The 21162-nt window shown below is 43.6% G+C and overlaps 1 protein-coding gene across 4 annotated transcripts; it reads right to left on the reverse strand.

The window, feature by feature from the left end:
- Positions 1-633: 633 nt before the first annotated feature.
- frmpd1b (FERM and PDZ domain containing 1b) lies at positions 634-20864 on the reverse strand. Of its 4 annotated transcripts, none has more exons than XM_085939309.1 (17): positions 20721-20864; positions 14608-14758; positions 12489-12599; positions 12186-12358; positions 10579-10681; positions 10126-10171; positions 9766-9870; positions 9581-9676; positions 8772-8897; positions 8537-8656; positions 8087-8220; positions 7550-7676; positions 7186-7278; positions 6686-6868; positions 6246-6393; positions 4866-5804; positions 634-4716 (listed from the first exon to the last, which is right to left on the reverse strand). In XM_085939309.1, exons 3-17 carry the CDS (start codon positions 12593-12595, stop codon positions 2306-2308), a joined length of 4911 nt encoding a protein of 1636 aa, XP_085795435.1. In that variant the 5' UTR covers positions 12596-12599; positions 14608-14758; positions 20721-20864; the 3' UTR covers positions 634-2305. The 4 variants fall into 4 exon arrangements, with proteins under 4 accessions (XP_085795435.1, XP_085795418.1, XP_085795427.1 ...); XM_085939292.1 differs by having other exon boundaries at positions 6192-6393; XM_085939301.1 differs by lacking the exon at positions 20721-20864 and having other exon boundaries at positions 6192-6393; positions 14608-15076.
- Positions 20865-21162: the final 298 nt, after the last annotated feature.

A 21162-nucleotide genomic window follows, 5' to 3' on the forward strand; every position in this document is an offset into this window, starting at 1 on the left:
AATTGGTGTCATTTTTTTCAGCTTTTCTGTGGAACTAAAAAAAAAAAAAACCCAAATAGCCTCAACATTGTCAAAAAATCTGCACACTTAAGATCATGGATCAAGAGAAATTCTGCACCTGATGATCCAGTAGTACCTTGACATTGCTGAACCAATATAATTAACCCTATCATTCACCCAAATTTTGGTAAACCTTGTCTTTACACAAATATGTGCTCACTCTAATCGGACATGTTTTCTTTTGTCTTTGCAGCAATGAGTCAAATTACTGTTTTTGACATGTCTCGCATCCCTCGTAGCAGACTTTCTAGATTACCGAATCAAGAAATCAGACAGATAAAGATCAGATTAAGGACAATCTGACTTGGAACGGGGACTTTGGCACAGGCTGCAGTGCTTGAGCTGCCGTGGTTACAAAGCCTCTCTGCTAAAGTGTTTCTTTTCATTGGGACAAAATTAAGAGCTCTGTGCTTGCAGGGTTCTCCATCCATGCCGCTACCTAGTGAAAGAGAAAACGAGGTGAGTGGTAAACCACAATATTACTTGAACTACTAAAAAAGAAAAAAACGTTAACCCCTCACCAAGATAAAATAAAAAAAATAACGTTTTTGCACAATTGCAATTCAAAACATGAAAGGTCAACGTATCATTTATTCCCAAACACATTTCTTGGTACATCTGCATAATTGTGGCTACAGAAACATGACTGTGGATGAAATGTACAATTTTGACCCAGAAAGAGAACAAACAATGAGGTGACACAGGCACTGGTTTTATGCTTGAGCCTGTTCGATGCAACAACAGCATATTATAAATTGTACGTCCAGATGTTGGGATGCAATCGGAGACTTCTCTCAAAGGTTGCTGGCTTTTAAAACATGAACTGTCACCTTACTTGGTAAGATTACATCACCAATTTCAGTCTTGCTTTTCCTCATTTGTATAAACATGGACAAGCTCTTTTCCCATCTGGTGTGAACAAACAGATTAAGTTAACACTGACAACTCAGATATCAGCATAAAGTCTTTGTATTGACAAATTCGAATGCCATGCAACTTTGCTGAAGGTTGCGGGTAAATACGCAGTACGTTTTTCAGATCTGAGACACAGGCCAACATTTCCAAGAAAAAAAAAAATCACCCATTTTTTTTCAGACCAATATAATGTAGTGGTTGTTTTCAATGTTGGCACAAGACAAAAGGAATAGAGAGAGAGGAGAAGTTTGCATAGCCATAAACTAAAGTAGTGAGATTAATAATAAGACATATAGAAAGTACATTTTGGACCTTGTTGTACAGCATTTGTCACTTGTGTACCTAAAAAGGAAAGCATCGGGGAGGCAGTTGTGGACACGTGCTTTAAGACTTTGGATCATTGCTACATGAAAACAGCGTCAACAGTCACTTTTCTGACTTGCCAAAATAGTTCAACATACAGTAAATATGTTCCCTTGTTTTGCGCCATGGTCCTTATTCTCACATTTCCAGAAAATATATGCTGTCTTTATATATGTAATATGCTGTCCTTTGGATGAAAACTACATTATAATACTGCATAATGTTTAAATGACGGACGGGAGTGCTTCAAAGATGCTCAGTCAGGACAGAGGAAAGTGTAGAAAAACACCTAACACGAGGTTATGTGTCTTAGAAAAAAGGTGCAATCTGTAACAGTCACAAGTACTTTCCCTGATGCGTAATAGTACGGTCTAATCCAAATGATTTATCACCGTTATGTTGGAAAAACCAAATCTCCAAAAAGGTGCAAAGCTGCACATATGAAAACAAATTGGTGAATTTTTGTGCATTTCTGATCACTCTTAGTAAAACGGATCGCTGTGTGTTATGGTCATTTAAAAAAAAAAAAAAAAAAAGGGACAATTTACAGATTACACCTTGAGGAGTGAATGAATCAAAGTTTTAAATAGACGGTAAACAGAAATCCAGTGACATCCATAATTTCATATTTTTTAACCACCAGAGACCTGAACATCACAGACCATGGTGCAAATACTGTAAAAAATAAATACATAAATACATGAATGGGCAATTCATTCTCACGTACACAGGTTGTAGTAAAATAAGAGAAATATAAGAGTTATAAAACTCATATGTACAAATGCATAGTCCATACGCATCCACAAAGAGGCCAGGCAAAGTTCCCTCTCAATATTTGGGATTTTCTGGGCTTTGTCTTTTCGTGTCGATATGTGTGGTGTGCGTGTGTGTGCATGGCACTTACTGTACAAGAACAAAGGGTCGACACCTCTCGTACTTTGAAATTCAGTGTTAACAGTCTGTTGGGTTAAAAGTTGAGCGGCACACCGCTAGCAGTATCAGAGGAGACTAACGTAGGTGTCCGGAAGAGTTGTGTGAGCGCAAACACAGATGAGATGAGTACAGTGCAGCGTTTGGCAAGCAGCCTGACTCCATCGCCTTCTCCCTGGCTCTGTCCCGACCCATTCAGGCCGACGCTCTTGCCACCGGTTCCGGCCGTCTCCACGGCCCCGACAAATTCTCGGTACAGAGCCACAATCTCTTTCAACTTATCCATAGGCTCGTGGCTGTCGTCGTCCAAGCTTGCATCATGGCAGTCGGCGCACGGACCGGTTCGCATGCACGCCGCCGATAGCTGAACCAACGCACCGAAGCTGTTGGATAAAGAGCGGAGGGCTTCGTCGGGAGCCCAGCCTACACGTGTGGCCCGCTGACACCCGGACGCCAATCGTCGCGCTTCGGCTTGGAGGAGATTCCTCTCGGCCTCTGTCATGCTGGCGGGACTGCACCCCGGACAACCTGTTTGCATCGCGCTGCTTTCACTCCCATTGTGATTGGGGTCGGGCCCTGCGCCATCTTGCTTTGCCAGGATGTTTGTCTGCATGTGTTCGGGTAAAGCCCTCTCCAAGACCAACAAAAGCTGATCGATATCTTGTCGTAGGGAGGCGAAACCTCCTTTCAAGCCACCGTAGTTCTTGTTGGTAAGGGAACATAAGGGACTCCGGAGTGAGGTTGTCGGTGACACCGGACACGAAACTAAGGGACTGAGTTCAGAGGAGGCAGTGGAGAAAGTAGAAAGTGGTCGAGGATTGTCTCTGAGCAGGGACAGAATATTGGGATTTGGAGCGGGCGAAGGAACCGGCGGAGGTCGTGTTGTTTTTGGACGCGTGCGGCGGGAGAACTCGTAAACGGTCAGCTCCTCGTCAAAGCTGATGCCGTCCTCGTTGTCGCCGCTGAAACAGTTGGCGTAAACGGTACGGCAACCGCAGGCCTCTCGCTGCTGCGGTGGGGTGCCGTCTCCGAGAGTAGACGTCGGCGAGTCGCCCCCGATCTGCATGTTGGATACGCCTCCTATTCCCACCGCCGAGTGGGTCCGTGACTGAGGTTGTTCTGATGAGACATTGCTTGTAAAATTGAGATTTGGATGTGACCCATTGGTCCCATTGACCTTTCTCAAGTATGAGCTTACGTCCCCTGCCTCCCTAATGGTGGCTATGACCACCTCAGCTCCGTCCTCTAGAAGATTGCCTTTTCCGCCTGATTTGGATGCCGCTGTTTCTTTATCCTTCACAGGGGTCTTGTTTGTGTCCGACAAGCCGCTCGCTACAGACAGACCTGACCCAAAGCCAGATGTATCGCCATTGATTGAGCTGGTGGAGGGGTAGTCCAGAGTTCCTAAAATCTCCTGGGAACGGGTCATGTACCAGGGAAGCGCCTGAATTTTCCCTCTTAGAGCAGAGGCAGATAGTCTGCCTCCGAGGCTAGAAGAGCTACTCCTTAGATCGGTGCCAGACCCAGATCTTCTCTCTTCTCCATTTTCTTGGCCAGTAACCGCTTTGGAGCTGTTTGAGGTGAGCGAGGTGGCAATCGATGCGTCGGCATTTTTGGGCGACAGGCTCTCGTGGCTCACCGAGACTCTTCTCGGTCCCGACTGGACACTGCCATTGCGGCTGCTCCAGGGGTGAATACCGTTTGGTGGACTTGTGCTGTCTTTAAAGATGCTTTTGTTTGGATCTGTTGGAGAGACTGGAGAGCTAGCAACTAATGTCAAAGGATGGAGAATTTTGGGCGAAGTGGGTTTTGGTGGTACTGGAGGGGGAGCAAATAATTTAGAGCCTGAACTTGAGCGAAGGATAAGGGATGCGTTTTGTAGGTTTTTTGTAGTGCCGTGACTTTTCGTCACTTCAGAAGTCTCCATTTTGTCAGTTTTGTCTTTGAAAAGCACACGTTGTCCATTGTCTTTAGGTGGTTTGGTCTGTTCCTCTTTTGTGTGCAGTGCCGTGACTGGTAACGCTTGCTTGTTACACCGCACTGCAGTGATGAGCGGCGAACTTCCAGTACCGTACGTGACCGACTTGAACTCCATAGTGTCCGGCTCCATTTCCAACAGGTCAGAAGACAGACGTCCGCAGGCATCTCCATTGCACTGGGCATAGGATTTCCCATGCTTGGGAGATTTGGGGGGAATAATCTGAGGTTTGGGAGGCAGCTGCGGTTTAGGTGCCAGTGGTGGTTTAACCTTGACTTCAGGTTTCTCCGCGGGACATGGTTTACTAACAAGGTTACTGAGTGTATTTGTGGGATTTTTAAGCTCCTCTACTTCTTTCTTGATCTTAGACGATTGAAAAAGGGGTGAGGAGGGCTCTTTTCCCAGAGCGGGAAGAGAATTCCATGTTCCGCTCAACCGATTCGCATTCCGCCGATCCGCAAGCTCTACGTCTGCAAGAGAGAAGCAATTTTTGATTGAAAACTGCCAATCGTTGTGAATACTTTTTTTCCATTTTGAGAAATGTACATTAAGTTAAAAAAAAACATGCACACCTACATTTCAACAAACACTGTAATGACATCAGGAATAACAAACAAACCTGAGAGATCTGGAACTGGAGAAGTGAATCTCTCCTGTGCATCAAAAAACTCCTCTTCAGACTCGGACACATTGTCTTTGACCAAAACAGCTGCTTTCGGGTTTGGGGAAGGGGTTTGAAAAAGAGAGTCATCATCCTTGGAGAGGCGCTTCTCAGCTTGTCCTGCTTTGTGACCTGGTATGGAACTGGTTCGTATTGGTACTTTGGGAGGGGTTTTCTTCTTTCTTTTAATGGGTGCTCTCTCGAAAGGTGTGCTGTCAATCATCCTTAAATCCCTCGAACTCGGGATCTTTGAAATGCGTCTCAGTACCTCTCTTCCTCGCTCTTCTTCCTCCTCTTCCTCTTCTTCATCATCACTCGTAGCTCCCGATGGACTCGAGAGGAAATCTGCTTTAGAGAGTTCAGAAAAACAAAGACAAGGCTTGTCACTAACTCTGTAATTGAGATTGGTTGGTCTTGAAGGCCCTTGGAGGCCTTTTGATTCCAGAAGGTAGGCTTGATGAACATCCATAGTTTGGAGATTCTCTCTTGTGAGCGACGCATCGAGACGAGGGAGAGCTTTGACTGTGGTGCTGCTCTCTTCTAGGGCGGCACTCAACGAGCCGCTAGACAAGCTGGAAAAGCTGCTGGTCACCCGTAGATCCGTGTGGTACCAAGTGGTCTCCGAATTCAATTCTTCATTCATCACTTTACGCAGACCGCTTCCCGAAGCACCGCGTTCCTCTTCACCTTCGTATTCTTCACCTTCTTTTGTCACTATTATCTTCACCTCCTTTTTGCCGTTCTGCTCCTCCCTCTCTTGTCTCTCTTCCTCTTTCCTCTTTTCTTCCTCCTCCCTTCGTCTTTCCTCCCAGTCCTGGTGTTTGTAATGCTGAGAGTCCATTGGATCATCCTCATCTGTTGAGTCGTCCGAGTCACTGCAGCAGCGAGACACATAACCTGACACGATAAAACAATTTCTTAGTACGATACTATTTCTGTTCATCATAATAAGACCATGAGAGACTTTTCTATCTGTACCCCTACTTGTTGGCAAACATCAACATGTGATGGAAATATGTGGGTCATTCCAGAATTGAAAATATCCATTTTAATCACATTAGTCCACTTTTTTTTTTTTTATGACGACTGTATTTTAATTGTCACATGCTATGTTTGTCCCAGTTGTCTCAGGTCAATTCTATTTTTCACAATTACACACGTGTACATTTCTGTATTAATTCAAATATAAAGTTGGGGCCAGAAAATCTCCTCCAATTTGAGAATGACCCATGTATCAAAATGGTTCAAGTCAGAGAGTAATGACTTCAAACAGTTTTTGCTCACTTGATAAGGACTCATAGCACACGCCCTCTACTACGGTGAACTTCCCACACACACCTTCTTCAGCAGCAATGCGGTGCACCCTCACTTTGGTACGTCCCATTCGGAAGACATTGAGACTGGGATCCACCAGGAGTTTGCAGTACCCTGCCAGCAGACACGCTAGGTCTTTGGCTGCCAGAGAGTCCATCAGTAAGGCAAATGGCTGAGAGATGGACGGGCATTGTAGATGATAGTGTAGAGCGGAAGTGATTCAAGCCAGAGGGTAAGGGAGGAAAAAGCCAATGGAGTGGGACAAAGAGGGAGAGAAAGAGAGACAGCCAGTGAATTAACCTTATGGCGCTCAAACACACTGCCTTAGGCTACTTGGGTGTCACAGGAGGCATGCTTGACCTATATTTACTCATGCATCGATTGTCTAATCTGTGTCAGTGTCAAAGTGGTTCCTCTCAGATGAAAAATACAGCCAAGTGTCCATGTGCCAATAACTTGCATACCTTCATGTCGTGCAGTGAGATGCGCAGCAGACTGACTTTGTCCGACTCGGAAAGCAACTCCACGCGGCTGATGCTGCTGAACTCAACCAATGTGGAGATTACGTTGAGTTTGTGATTGATGACCTGACTCATACCATACTTGGCTCCCACCAACAGGCTGACCAACACCTCTCGTTCTTGAAGCTGGGGGTTGATGACAGAGAAAAGATCAGCACAGATAAGCTTTAACAAGTTCCGGATTTCGAGACTGCCAAAAAGTTCAGCCACTATTTTACGGTTCAGTGTCCCAAATTGAGAGCTGTATATTCCGTTCTTATATTTTGCTGCTTCACGTGTGTTAAAGGAGCAGTACTTTGAAGGTTTAGAATCTAAGCTAATTTCCATCACTATGTTTTATAATATACTCAAGCATTCATGTGATAGACAGAATGATATGCTTTGCTTGAACGTTGGTCTTCAATTGTACAATCCTGTTGAGGTATCTTCAAAATCAGGCTTACCATCATCGTAGCTGAGTAGGACCTTCCCCCGTAGGAAACAAGCTCTCCCAGTTGAGTGAGGTAGGCGAGCCGAGCCTGGGAAGCAGATATCACCTAAACCAAAATAAATGAAAAGAATAAGAGGACAGATGAGAAAATGGGGAATATGGATGGACACACAGAAAAAAGATCTCTCGCTCATTTTACCCCAATTTATACACTATCCCATAATGTGCCCTTACTACTCATCCTGGCACGCTATATATCACTTTAAAACCACAGGAGGATTAGCTTCTGGGCCAACCCTACAACCGCAACTCAAATCTTATTAGCCGTCATTTTTACACTGCACCGCATCCTCGGGGCCCCTCGGTCAAACTCGTACCTTCTGGCGAGGCTCTAACAGAGATTGAATTTTTTTGAGGTGGTAGCTGATGGCTTTTCTCAGGTCCTTCTCCCTCATGTTGCTCAGCAGCGTGGGGGAAATGAAGCTGTCAAGGCCAAACTCCTTCCTGTCATCACCCAGAAGAAGAGAAGATAAGCACATTGATACAACATTTCGCTGTATACCCACAATATTAAAATGTTGATTGAAAATTTGAGCATTCTTCTCAGAAAGAAGTGGCCATAAGTGTCATTGGCGGGCTAATGACACTGGAAGAGTCACAGAAAGGCCAGAAGAACTGGAGGCTTTTGTGACTCAAACACCTATTGTGAATTTTGTCCCTGATCTTCTTCTTCGAGAACAGTGAGTTATGCAATGATAATGAAACACTCAAAAGGCAAACATGTGTATTCAAACGTTTAGGAAAAGACAAATGAGGTGAATTTTAGGATCATGCTGGAATTTGGCCAATATTACCAACTTTAGCTTAAAACGTGTTCTATCCATACATATGAACCAATTCACGTTAACACTCACGTAATGCCTTTGATGGAGGTCCTGGTCAGTCCGCAGCTATCGAGTCTCTCGTGCATGTGCAGGGCAGCGAGGCGAAGCGCAGTGTTACACTTCATTTCGACAGCAAAACGCTCCTGTAGTACATCACCAACACTCTACAAGCACAAACCGTGAAAGGAAAAGTGGAAAGTGATGTTTACGTTAGCAAGGCGAAACAAATACTTTTGCGTCGATCAAAATTTAGAAAACACGTCCATCTTTATACATAAAAACATCATGGATACCCAATCTACATAATGTTGAAAGCAACATTTTGAGAGGCAAACACCTTTGAATCATTTATACAGCTACCAATAAGCAATATTCCAGCAAAATGTATTGGAAATATAATGTATCATATAAAATGTACTGACATTGAAATTTGAGGTCATCATTTATCTTTGATCTAAACGGCTGCTACGCTTCTCTAACCTGTAAAAAGAGGTACTCAAAGGCAAAGGCGTCCTCCTGTTGCATGTCCGCGGGATCTCTGGGGACGAAGCATACCCGGAATAGACATCTGTAATCATGGGAGTCTTTTTTTTGCACCACCTGATGGAGACATGAGGCATCGATGGAAATGTTAGCCCCAAGTTCTGAAAGTCAAGGCAACAAACATCCAGTTGATTTGTTAGGGGACAAATGCCATCGCCTGTTGTTTTCTTACCTTCTGTATAAGATCATCTTCATGCAGCAGCAATAGTTTATTGATGCTGTACTGTTGCTCTAGCACCAGGGCAAAGTATTCGATAGCCCGGATGGATAGTTTATCCTTCAGAGTCAGAACAATATCCTGGAAGAGTGAAAAAACAACAGTTGAGACCCCCTTGGACAAACATATTTCACCCCGCCCGGTCTGCTAGTAGCAGATGGTCGGTCCAAATTGTCTCTCTCACTTTTGCCTCCCTGTGGTGATGAAAACAAGCCCAGTGAAACGAAACCCAGTGTCACAAAAAAAAAGAATGTTTCTGGAAAAACTACATTTATAAATTCCAAATGAGTTACATGACAGCTCCATTCCAAACAACACTTATTCTTACAATAACCTCACACAGTGGAACATTCTCCTCCTTTTTCCTCCCTCAGAAGCCATCAAATTAATTGCTTTTTACGATCACACCATTGGAGCCCAGCTAAAGTCTACCCACACTTGAATTCTCTTGACTCGAGCAATCATGTCATGCTAGTGTGAATATTATAAAACACAGTACTCCAACTTAAGCCTTCTTGTAACTGACATCTGGTTTCAGGGCAGTGAGAATGTCTGAAAATAGGAATTTTAGCGGACAGTAGTAATTCAAATGCTTAGAGTTTGTCACTCTGTGTTATTTTGTTTTCTGAGTCAAGTAATCTCATGTTGCGGTTCACTTATCGCAGTCTCATTAGATCACTCTTTTGGTGTTTAAAAATGTTTCCAGTGTGTTTCAACAAGTATCACTTTGAATAAAATATGTGTGATAAAAAGTACACACAGACCTTGACAGTGGTGGTGTGGTCAAATTTGAAGGCCTTGGTCTGTCCGTTCTCGAGATAGACTTTTAGAACGTTGGGCAGGAAGAGAAGAGAGTTTCCCTGATGCAGAGAATGAAAAAGATCAGATCGAACGTGACGTCGCTGCAATGCGTGGTTAAATAAGTCCTTGCTCAATGAAATGATCTCACCTGAGTGTGCCCATTGACCACCACCTCTTCTGCAAAGCGCACTTTAACTGGATTACTCCTTAGACGGGCTCTCTTCTCTGCTGACATGATGGATGATTTGGGATTCTACAACACACAGACACACATTGTGTGGGCGGAAACACGCTGGTTGAACTCGAGGGGGGAAAAAAAGCAGTTCATTCTTCGACCGACAAATTGAGTCAAAGGGCTGATGTGCTGTTTGCACATTTGTGCTTTGTAATCTAAAAGTTGAGGAGGGCACTTCATGTTGAGGCTTCGAGAGATGCTGGTATGAGTGATGTAATGATTCTCAGCCAAGGCGTGCCGAGGGAAGTTCATCAACGTCTTCTTTGTACTCACAGTCATGTGCCGGAGGATCGTCATGGTTATGCAGTCGTCTAAGTCCCTGTGCAGAAAAAAAACACACACACACAGATCACATTCCTGTTTCAGCTGTCAAGTGCGCCCTTTCCCCTACAACCTTTGCAAACTTAATAGAATAGCTTAGCAAACCTGCTAAGCTATTCTCAAACATACACACACCCTCCCTCATGCATCAGCCTAACATAGTCCAGCAAACAGTGAAGCGCATCTGATGACGCCGCTTTGTACCGGTGGTCCAATAAGTGGCCTCGTTACTGGAAATGTTAATTGATCTGAGCTGGCGGTTTAATTAGAGGACATCTAATACAGTCAATCATGAACTAGTTGGTCAGTGACTTTATTTCCTTCTGAGTGATGCTTTGATGCGCCCTATTTGAAATAGCGAGCTAGGGGAACATATCCAATATAGCTCGTCATTGTATACCTTACCTTAAGATGTTTTCCACCTCATCGTCGTTCAAATCATCCAGCACAGTATCATTGATCTGCAAGACTTGGTCCCCAGGGTAGAGTATCCCATCTGCAGGACTCCCTACACACATTAAAAACGTGTGCGCTTGCATAAAACAATCCTGGTTGCATATGTGGGCAAGTAGCTACTTTTAGTACAGATTAAAGGAGAGTTACACACACACACACACACACACACAAAATGACACATATGACTGTTGAACAGCTCTCCAGGACGTGAGGGGTTACAATTATTCTGGGTCTCTTCCAGCTCGGCTCCACATGGCTTTCTCTCGTTTTATTTATACTCGTGTGTCTTCGGGCAAGCAAGCAGGACTGTGGCGTAGCAGTTTAGGTTTACGCTTACTAATGCACACTCTCAACACAAAAACACATTTTTGCACGCCCCATCTGCCTGGCAAAGCCACGTCCGCCCGAGAGATGCACACCGTTTTTGTTCCACGCACGCTTTGGCACATATTCAGGCTCACTCATGGCGCACAAGAGCACACCCCTCCCCCGTCAAGCTTACGTGTCACTTCTGCTAATATCCTGATCTTTGCAGTTTTTTTGAACACCCCTCCCTTCCTCTTAGTTTTGTCATGCGTCAAACTAATCCACAAATGTCCCTAAAAAGCTGTCAGCCCCAGGCGCACGCATGTCAATATCACACTATTTCCTCACTTTGGCCAAGATCTGTGTCTCGTGTTTACTGTGACGGTTTTTCTGTCAGTTACCCTTTTAATTGGTCAAGGAACCATATTTGGTCATGCCAGTGGTAAGCTGGAAATGTCAGAAAGTCATTTCCTGCAAGTCCTTTTTACTTTTCCCCAACAGTCTTTTTCTCTTTCATTTTCTCTAAAATTTGCTTCCAGTTGATGTTTATGTTTTAATTTTTTTTTTTTTTATTTCTTCGTCCAATCAGATTTCAACCCTGAATGTGTTGCCATATCGAGCGAATCTTCCTAGGGCCTACAGAATAGTAATGTTTGCCAATATAACCTAAACTAAATTAGCAATGGGCCAGTTTCTTTAACCAATCAAATGACACATCGGTGCTCACTGGGCCAGAGCACCGGCTCTTGATGACATCAGCATTTTTCTGTCCTCTGCTTTGTTTTTTTTTTGTTTTTTTGATAAATGTTGATTTTAAACTGCTCAGATGTTGTACATTGTATAGTTGTGTGCTGGTACTGAAGGCCGAACGCACAGCCAGCCACTTTGTATCTTTGTTATCTCACAATGGAGCATTAAAGCAATCATTATCATCACCATCATTATTCTGTATCAATTGTAAAACTTTAAAACGGGCTTGCCATCTCCTCTATTAAGTATGTAGGGTTGAATTTGTAAATATTACAGCCCACCCATAAAGAGTTTTCATGGGGCTTCAATTAACATTGTGTACACTGGGCCACAGTTACAAATAACACATGGGCATTTCTGTTTTGCTTCTAAAAGTTGGCCAACAGAAAAGTGATTGACTTTAGAGAGGGTGAGCAGGTGTAACTGTTGTTCAGTTCTGGCACAAAGCCCGGCAGCTTGAACGTGGACACGCTCTTTAGCACAATTCACACTCCACGTACCTGTGGCGACATCCCTGACCAGCAGGGGTGTGTTTGTGGTGAGGAGGAATCCATGTCCGGTGCTTCGGTCCAGCACAGGATCCCTGGTGATCTGCAGTGACAGCTTGGCTTGGTAATTTTGATTGGACAGGCTGTTGGAACGTTGAGGCCTCCCATCGCCTAGCAACCGCTCTCTGAGAGGGTCAAAGGGGGTGAGAAGTTACATGAGAGAAACCGTGACAACATAACACGGAGACTTTTGGAGCGGGGACCGAGGGGCCAAAGTTATTGCACTGTCGAGCTATAAAGAGATTTTAGCTATACCTGCTCAGTGATTCTCGGGTACGACGTATTATGGTTCCCACCACTTGTTGAACCCGGCTTGCCCTCCGCGCTGGAGACCTGCTCCGACACCGCTCCTTCTCCTCCATTTATCTAAAGAGACACAGGAAGAGGGTTCATTTCAGACACACAGAACCAACAGAAGCATATCAAAGGAAATAGCTTGGTATGAAAAATCACAATCCATCTCCGCCGTCATAACAATCTGATCCTCTTTGATTTTGTAAGATGTGTCGTGTCATCCTTGTGAGTAATCAGAAAAACAACCAGTCAGGAGTGGAAAACAGAATGAAGGAGATGGAGAGACAGGAGAGAGCAGAGTGTGACCAGCCAGAACGCATCACACACATTTCCTGAACCGATTCAATACAATAATGAAAAAAACAGCTGCACTGTTGAACAATAACCTCTCTCGCTAACATGCTTCAATCTACATATTAAAAAAAGATTCTGCAGTCACGCACTTTTTGTTTTGCTGTTCTGTCAGGATATAATGAAGGACAGAGGCCTCGGTGAAACCACGAGACAGGAAAAGCAGAACTGAGTTGTAATCTTCATTTGCAAAGGAATTCCCATATCTTTGTTTTGTGCACACTCATCTAAAAATATGCTTTATGAAATACAACACACACACACAGTTTTACGTGTGCGCTTGTTGTGTTCGAAGGATGGTTGGCATTTATAAATCAAACCTCATTGTGGTTTTGAAAATCTGAAACAGATTTTGTGATTTTCTTTTACATCTTCAGACAAATATTTGCTTTGTTTGAAAAGTACTTTTACTCTCTGTGTTTTTGTTTTTCTCAAATATTATTGTCCTCCGGCCCTGTCATGTACTAAGCCTTTCGTACTGGAACGAATTAGATCAAGTATTGGAGACCCAGAAGATGAGAAAGCAGTGGGGAACATTTTGTTTGTTGCAATTTTGAGGGGTTTTGTTTTTTTGAAACATTTTTGTTGAAAAACATTTTCAATACGCATGCCTGCCCAGCAAATTGCAATGTCCCTACATGTTAGTATAACGTAGTGATGCCTAACCACTGTGGAAATCAGATCAATACATTCCAACTCGCTACATAAAAAAAAAAAAAAAAAGAAATTGTGAAACAGCATATTGACATTTAAAAAATTTTTTTAACATGGCACAATTGTAAAGGAAAATGCGGATAGTCTTGGCCTATTTAATAAAATATTGTTTATTTCTAATATAATAGTGTAATATTTGATTTTATGATACAAATATTGCTTTTGTGCCATTTTGGCACTCTAGGCCAAGGAACAACAGTAATCTCATAATCAAAAACATCTATTTTTTTCCAATATGACACTACACATCACATGTTGGCCCCACAAAAATGATCACTTAAAAAGCAGGGCCACAAACAATGAATCCCACTATTTTCCTCATTAATTTCCGAGACGATGTGCAGGACAGGATTTCTGATTGGGTTTAACAAACAGTCCAGGTTTCATCTTTATCTCAGTCGCTGCTTGTGCGCCAGTGATGACGAGCTTGCCGCAGTAATACTATAGCATGCCGCGTAGATTTGACCTTTAAGAGGATTAGAGGCCTTCGATCTGCACGGGGCCAACATTGGTCAGGGTGTCACTTTAGCACCTCCTGCTGATCCGCATTGAGGCCGATTGGCGAGGATGAAGAAGGATGAATGGAGCGACATCGCTGACAGCTGCGCCCAAGGAGATGACTGTGATTATTGACGCACCGCCGAAGAACAGGGACTGACAAAACACTCCCTCTCTCTGTCGTTAGCTCTTTGAGTGTATGTTAGGTCAAGCAGTTTCTGAGAGGATTTCATTTTCACTCTTTCTTCATTTCTCACCCTTACAGTTCTGCTCTTGCCAGGTCAGGTAACCATCTCCAATGACTGAGAGCTGCAGCATCCCAGCACTTTTTATACATCCATCCTTAAGAAATCACACCATAGCCGTTTCGTACATCATACACGTAGGATTAACTTTCAAACACATGCTGAAACAAGAATCGACGTGTATTGTCAGGCTAATAATCAACACCAGACATTGCCAGGGTCTCAATATAGTGCCCCTCCATAACTTGGAAGTGGGAGATGGTGTGACTCACCGTGATGAAGTTTGCCTCTTTAAGACTCCACAACACAAACAGCCGCTCGCCCTCTGAGACATCAGCTCGGCAGCCCCTCCAAGATTGGCTGAAAGGAGCTGGATGGGGACCCTTGTGGTCATCGGTGCCGGTCCCAGTCTGGTGTAGCCACCTGTGACGAGCAGATTCGAAATCTATCAGCAAGACCCGTCAAATTCAATAAACAATGTCCACTCCAGAAGTTGATGTTTAGAGTGAGGATCTCGTAATCAAATCTGATAAAAAATCTTTGAGTGTAAAAAATAATGACATTCCAATGTTTCAGAAGATATTTTCAGGGTAAATCTTGAAAGTATGTCAAGCAAAACAGATGTGAAACCAAACCAGCTATGTGAATGTGGTTTTCCAAGAGGCCCCTCCTCTGGTCCCCAAGGCTCTCTCGCTTTTTCCCTCTCTCACTCTCGCTCCACCACGATGCACATGGCGATGTGGCAACGAGGCGCTCCATCCAGACATCCTCTGGTTGTCTGAATTAAATTTTCATAGCGCCCGGTTGGGTTAACGGACATTCTCTAAAGAGGACAGCCAAGTGTGGTGCACACAGAGAAAGGCTGCCAAACAGAGCGAAATCTTGGCCACTCATAAAAGAGCTTTCATTGTAAGCATCGGGGGCGGATATGGCTCGAACCTAAAGCCAGCTTGGGAAGAAAATAAACATTTGGGGAATGCTTTGTCGTTGGCTGCGGCGTCAAGTGAGACAGCGCATAACCACACATCAAAACCGACTCAAATGACACTTAAGCGTTGACCTGCTTGACGTAAACTGCTTCTGTTGGACTTCATCTTGCAGTTCCTCGTCCCATACACTGAGCACTTTGAGTGAGAGAGCAACACAGGACCGAGACAGACTGCAGTGGACATGAATAATGCATGGAGCTAATGCAGCTAGCAGGGCCGCCGACCGCCTTCTTCTACTCGAGACCATCGTCAAAGCAAGCAACAAGAACAGAAAACTAGAGGGGACACTGGAAAAGACAGATGGGGGGTTGCAGAGGTGAGACGGGGAAATGGGAGGCGGCTTTAAAGGGGGCTGAGAAAAGGGGACTGGGATAGTGAAAGAGCGGGTCCAAGCAAAGAAATGAGAGAAAGGACAGGATATTGGAGGGGGGTGCGGAGGGAGGGAGGATTTTAAAGAGGCCGAAAAGGGCAGCGTCAAAGAAATGCAGGCTGAAGTGGATGAATAGAAAGAACAAAAGTAACTACAGTGCGTTGCGAGGGAGTTTGTTCATAAGGAGGAGTTGAGAATGTTGATGAGTGCAGCATTCCTTAGGGCAAACACGGCATATGGCATGACACAGATGTATTTTGTATTCTTGTTGAATTAACCAGAAAAAGAAAAACGGTATTGTTGTTATAACCTCCACCAAGAAATTTGGAGCTACCAGCTGCTGTTGAAGTAAGGTTGTGGTACAGCGGTGCTTTGAGAGTCAAGTCGAATTTGTTCAGTCACACATTTCTGAAATGGGTTTTAAATTAGGAATATATGGCACAATAATATTGTGTTTTTTTTAAAGTATAATACAGTCACATGGACACAAACAAAGAAGTCACCACTACTTTCAGTGAATGAACAAACAGCAATAATATTGGATGGTTTTCCCAGAGGATAAAGAATATATGTCTATGTGCTATTGTCTGTCCAGCGGTGTTGATTAGGGGTGGAGATCATGTAAAGTTATTTTAAAAACACATTTGTTAAATGTGTGTCACCACCTTTCCATCCATCTGTTTTTTTTATACTTATGACTGGGGTCATGTGTAAAGTGGGAACAACCTGGACTAACCTTTAAGTAACTTTTCATAACAATAAATTTGCACGCAAACTCTTTGTTATCAACATTTATCAAGAGACCATTTTTAACTTGTGTGCCATTCATTTAAATTGAATCATTAAGTACATGTTTTTTACTTTCTTAAATTTAAGCATTGTGTTATTTTGAGGAGGTATTTGCGTGGCTTTGAGAATCAAGGCTATAAAAAACAGACATATGGTTTGGTTAGTCCTTGTTTTTTGTTTATGGTCAATTAGAACACTATAAAGTCTACAAATGACAACATTTCTGACTCCCCAACCGTTTAGAATGCAGCATGATGGTGAAGGTGTAGCAATTTCGTGGTGATCCAAATCCGGATTGTTTGGCCTTGGCAGAAATTTGCAAACTACTGAATTCAGCCTAGCATTCCATGTTGCTTTATTTGTCTTCTTCCCCTGAACTTGCTTGAAAAGCAGACATATCCCCACTAACTTCTCAAAGTTGATTTGATCCGAGACATAAATCAATGAGCAAAAGCTGATGGGAGTCTCCTACTGCCATATCCTAAAATTGCCATGCAGCTGCTTTACTCTCCCCTCCAGTCCTCATAATGTCTTTGAGGTCATGAGGACGTCTGCGTGTCATTCTTTCAAGACAATCCCCCACTCGCTGCCCATTTTCTCTCACAAAGTCTCTCTGTCTGACAAAACAGTCTGTTGTTCAATCCTGTGGTTTGCTACGAGCACACATGCAATTCATAGACGCTCCGCTTTCTCCTGTTTGTGAATAACAAAGTTGAATTATTCAGTCAGCTGGCTGCACACACTGCTTTTACAAACACACTTGCGTGCACAATACTCACAAGCGTTCATATGATGAGCGAGAGAAAAAAAAAAGAAGTCTTTTTTGGCTGACTAAATTGCAGCTTTATTTTGGAAAGGCAGCTATTGACATCTTGTCCCTAATCTGTCCCCCCCCCACACACACACAGACACATGAGCTGCCCTCCAGCTGAACACAGTAGCAGCAGAGCAGGATTCAGCAGTTTCCAGCACTTTTACACTTCATACAGCCAAACAATTATTTTCAATGACTCAAGGTGCACATATGGAACAAAAGCATGCTGCTGTTTTCTGTCTTTCATTTGGGTTCATATTGTAAAGTGAATGAAAATATCTTCCCCTTGAGTGCTTCAGAAACCACTTCGAGATTTTTTAAAGACTCTCGCCACTCATTAGAACAAACTACAACCACTTTAATGATTTGTAGTCGATGTTTGCAAAAATGCCCGTATTATTCTTAGCACCATTTTGTGCTTTGTTGACGTCACAGGATCAGTGTAATGTTTTGGTTCGATTAAGTGAGATTACGATATGATTCAATAAGATATAGCTCCAACTGGTTTTGATGCTTTTCAGAATTTTTTTTTTTAAATATCTATTTAATTTTATTTTATTTACAAACATAAATAGGTTCAACTGGCAGGGGTGGAAATAGGTTCTACAATATCATGCTATACCTCTGAACAGACAGATTGAATGCATGCTCAATGGCAGGTTCGGGAACATTTTAAGACCTCCAGCCCACCTCACTCCCAAATTTGCCTGAAGCAGGTTTTGAACCTATGACTGTCTAGTCAGGAAACGAAGAGCTACTGCTGCCCCCATGGACAGGAAACATGTAATCCTGAGCTGGATGATCCTAGGCGGGCCTTCCACTGGTTTTCCCAAAAAACATCACATCTGTTGTTCTTCATGCAGCCGCTCAAGCTCATTCCATTAGCCTTATGAAGCCTGGACTCAGCGTGCACAACTCATTTCATTTCCCCTTTCATCAGCGACTTGGCGGGGCTCGCACTCCCTAGTGCACTATGAAATAATGAACCTTTTGAAGATGAATAGAGCAATGTGTTGTGCTACACGTCGCTATCGATGGTTTCGAGAGAGGAACATCTTGATCTCTCTGGAAGTCTCCCTGGATGTGAAAGCGTGATATACTATCGCTGTCTGAGACTCGCCTCAATAACGGCATACCGAAAGAGTTATCTGAGAATACGATCATTCCAATAGGCGTTGCGGCTTTGAGGCAAAATAAACAAATTCAATGGTCATAATTAAACCATATAGTATTTACGCTAAAAATACTTCCTGGTTCAAAATATAAAACACTCAAAAGAAAACGTGATGCGAGCGTGCCACTTGGCGAAATGTCATATCGTATCCCGTATATGCATTTTTAAAAGTATTCATATTAAGTATTCATATTGAAATGAAAAAGGAGAACTCTGAACAGAACGTCTTAGCTGTTCCATTCTCATAACCTTTTGTACGATATGTTCCTAAACAGAGTTGGCCTACATTGTGGCACTGCTGCCAGTCAATTGTGCCATCACCATGGAGCTGTCACATCAATGAGGTCATGCCTCCCTTTCTTCTGTAACATAGTGTACGGTCTGCATTGATTTTTTTTTTTTTTTATCCTACCTCTCCTTCTATACAGTCATCATCCATCCAAGTATCGTCATGGATACTAAGTATAAAACAATCGCAAATGTAATGCCTGCTTCCACTCTGCTGACAAAGCTCTCAATACAATTTTGGAGTATGTGTGACATTTTCTTTTTCTATTGATCTTGTTTCTACCAAAGGTGTTGCTTTGTGTCATGCTGGAAAAAGAAGAGCCTTCCCAAAAAGGGAAAACAATGAAAATAACGTGGTAAAATGAACATTTAAAATCTAAGAACTGTTACTGATTCATTAAGAATTTTGTTCATACAGTCCTGCTGCTTTGTGTGTTTAAAAGTAGCAATTGTTTGTTGATAATTAACATCCACACTAATTTCCATTATCCTATCAACGTTTGTTAAACGATAGAAGTATTTGGTAAAAACATTTTAGTGCTTAACTATAAAACTGTTGATTGGGTTTTCTTTCCGTTTTTGTGTGTTAGTTTTACAGTCAACTTAAACTAGGAGCGACAAAAACAAAGCAAAAGTGAGAAGGGGCGCTAAAAAGTGTCTTTTAATAAGTTGAAATGTTTTCAAATGATAAGAGAGGGGTGAAACTCTATTCAAATATAGTATATATACGTATGTTGTCGATAACAAAATCCACGTACTATATGCAGCAGATTGATAAACATAAACTATTGCTGAATAACATCCTACAGTAACAAAAAGAAGACTCGGGTAAGTGATCGCTTGACCGAAAGATCACTTGGCCTAGAAGACCAACCTAGCAACAGCCCGGGAGACATGCAGAGTAGAGGAAGAGCATGGCAGACCAGGCCGACTGCACTAAGTGGGACAGTGGAGCGAGCAGTCACAGGCCAAGCAGTCACAGGCCAATGCAGGCAGGCATCAAGACTTTCCTCATGTCCAAGCTCTGCTGCTTGTGTATCTCCTCTGGCAGCATGAGCTCAGAGCATGCACGTCCCATCACATGGAATAACATATACTACATCCCTGAGTCACTACACGCTGCCTGCAGCCAGGCCAGAGCACAGAGACAAAAAGAATATCCACCTTTTTCACACATCGCAGGAGTAGGGGTGTGAACATTTCAGGGATGGCCATAGCCACTTCTGGCCACCCCTTGGTGACGCCCCTGGCAACAACATCAATAGCCAGACGCTTTAGCCGGTTGCAATACTGCTGTCAGTGTCTGTCCTGGTCTAGTTGTCTTGTCATGTATGGCTTGGCCTGGCACTGAAGAAGAAGCAGACGAAGAAGAAGAAGGAGACGAAGAAGAAGTCGGCTGCTTCTGGCCATATGACATGAAGACAGTGAAGAAAAAAAAAAAAAAAGACTGTCCCAAGGCATTACCACTCGCCTACGCCCATTCATAATATGTGCTTTACTAGCTACACTTCTTGGATCATCATGAATCACAGGAGTCGGCTGATCTTGGACTGTGCATTCATCACGGGAGCATCCATGCTCAATGCCTTAGCTAAATTCATTTAAAATGCTTATCTGTGAATAAACGTGGTCACACACTGCTGCTTAATGCCTCCCAGAAAAGCATCCACCCTTCCCCTATGGTCAAATTGTGATTCAGCAGCCGGTCAAATCAAAAGACGAAACAAAGGAAAAAGGTCAATCTTTTGTTGGATCCAAACAATTTCTCATCTTAATCGGATTTAAATATCCATCGCCCCACTCAGATGGGACTCACACGGGCACTGACCGTGGTCTGCGTGGACCCCCCCGGCAATTGAATTATTCATTCGGTTGAGAACGGAGAAGACTGGAATGGACGCAAGGTGCGAGGAAAGAGGCGAGCGATCAGGCGTCTCGTTGGGTGGATATTGTTCACTCACCTCGTGCTTTTCAAGAGGAGGCACACGGACCGGGTGTCGATGGAGGGTGATGCGGAGAAAGGGGAAGACAAACAGCGATTGTCTCTCTCCCGAAAAAAATCCGCGGCGTGATTCCCAGACCGGATGAGGATGATGATGGGGTGGTGGTGGTGGTGGTGGTGGAGGGGTGGTGTCTATGTGCTGGATGCTGTCATCGTGCCGGGACTGCTTCTCGATTTTAATCCGAGGCCCTGAGCTCAGAAATAGACCCACCCACCCTCTCTTTCAGATACGCCCCCCTCCCCGCCCCAAAACTCCACTGTCGTCTGCCCAGTGGACCCCCGCCCCTCCCTTTGCAAGGTCACACAGTGACATACATCGCCATCATTTGGAGTACGTCACACACACACCATGACGTCTCACTGAGTTTCTCGGAATAACTGGTGTGTGTTGTTTATTTCAC

This window comes from Syngnathus leptorhynchus, chromosome 2 (genome assembly GCF_054491065.1).
Source record: "Syngnathus leptorhynchus isolate UIUO chromosome 2, UIUO_Slep, whole genome shotgun sequence".
In the NCBI taxonomy this organism is placed as follows: domain Eukaryota; kingdom Metazoa; phylum Chordata; class Actinopteri; order Syngnathiformes; family Syngnathidae; genus Syngnathus; species Syngnathus leptorhynchus.

What these genes read in the sequence shown, in the direction of transcription:
- frmpd1b (XM_085939292.1), bottom strand. Translation starts at nt 12,595, where the DNA reads ATGGAGGAGAAGGAGCGGTGTCGGAGCAGGTCTCCAGCGCGGAGGGCA. An exon ending in GAGGTGGAAAACATCTTAAG is followed by an intron (nt 10,172 to 10,578) that starts GTAAGGTATACA and finishes TTTTCTGCACAG; the next exon opens with GGACTTAGACGACTGCATAA. An exon ending in CGATCCTCCGGCACATGACT is followed by an intron (nt 9,871 to 10,125) that starts GTGAGTACAAAG and finishes TGTGTGTTGTAG; the next exon opens with AATCCCAAATCATCCATCAT.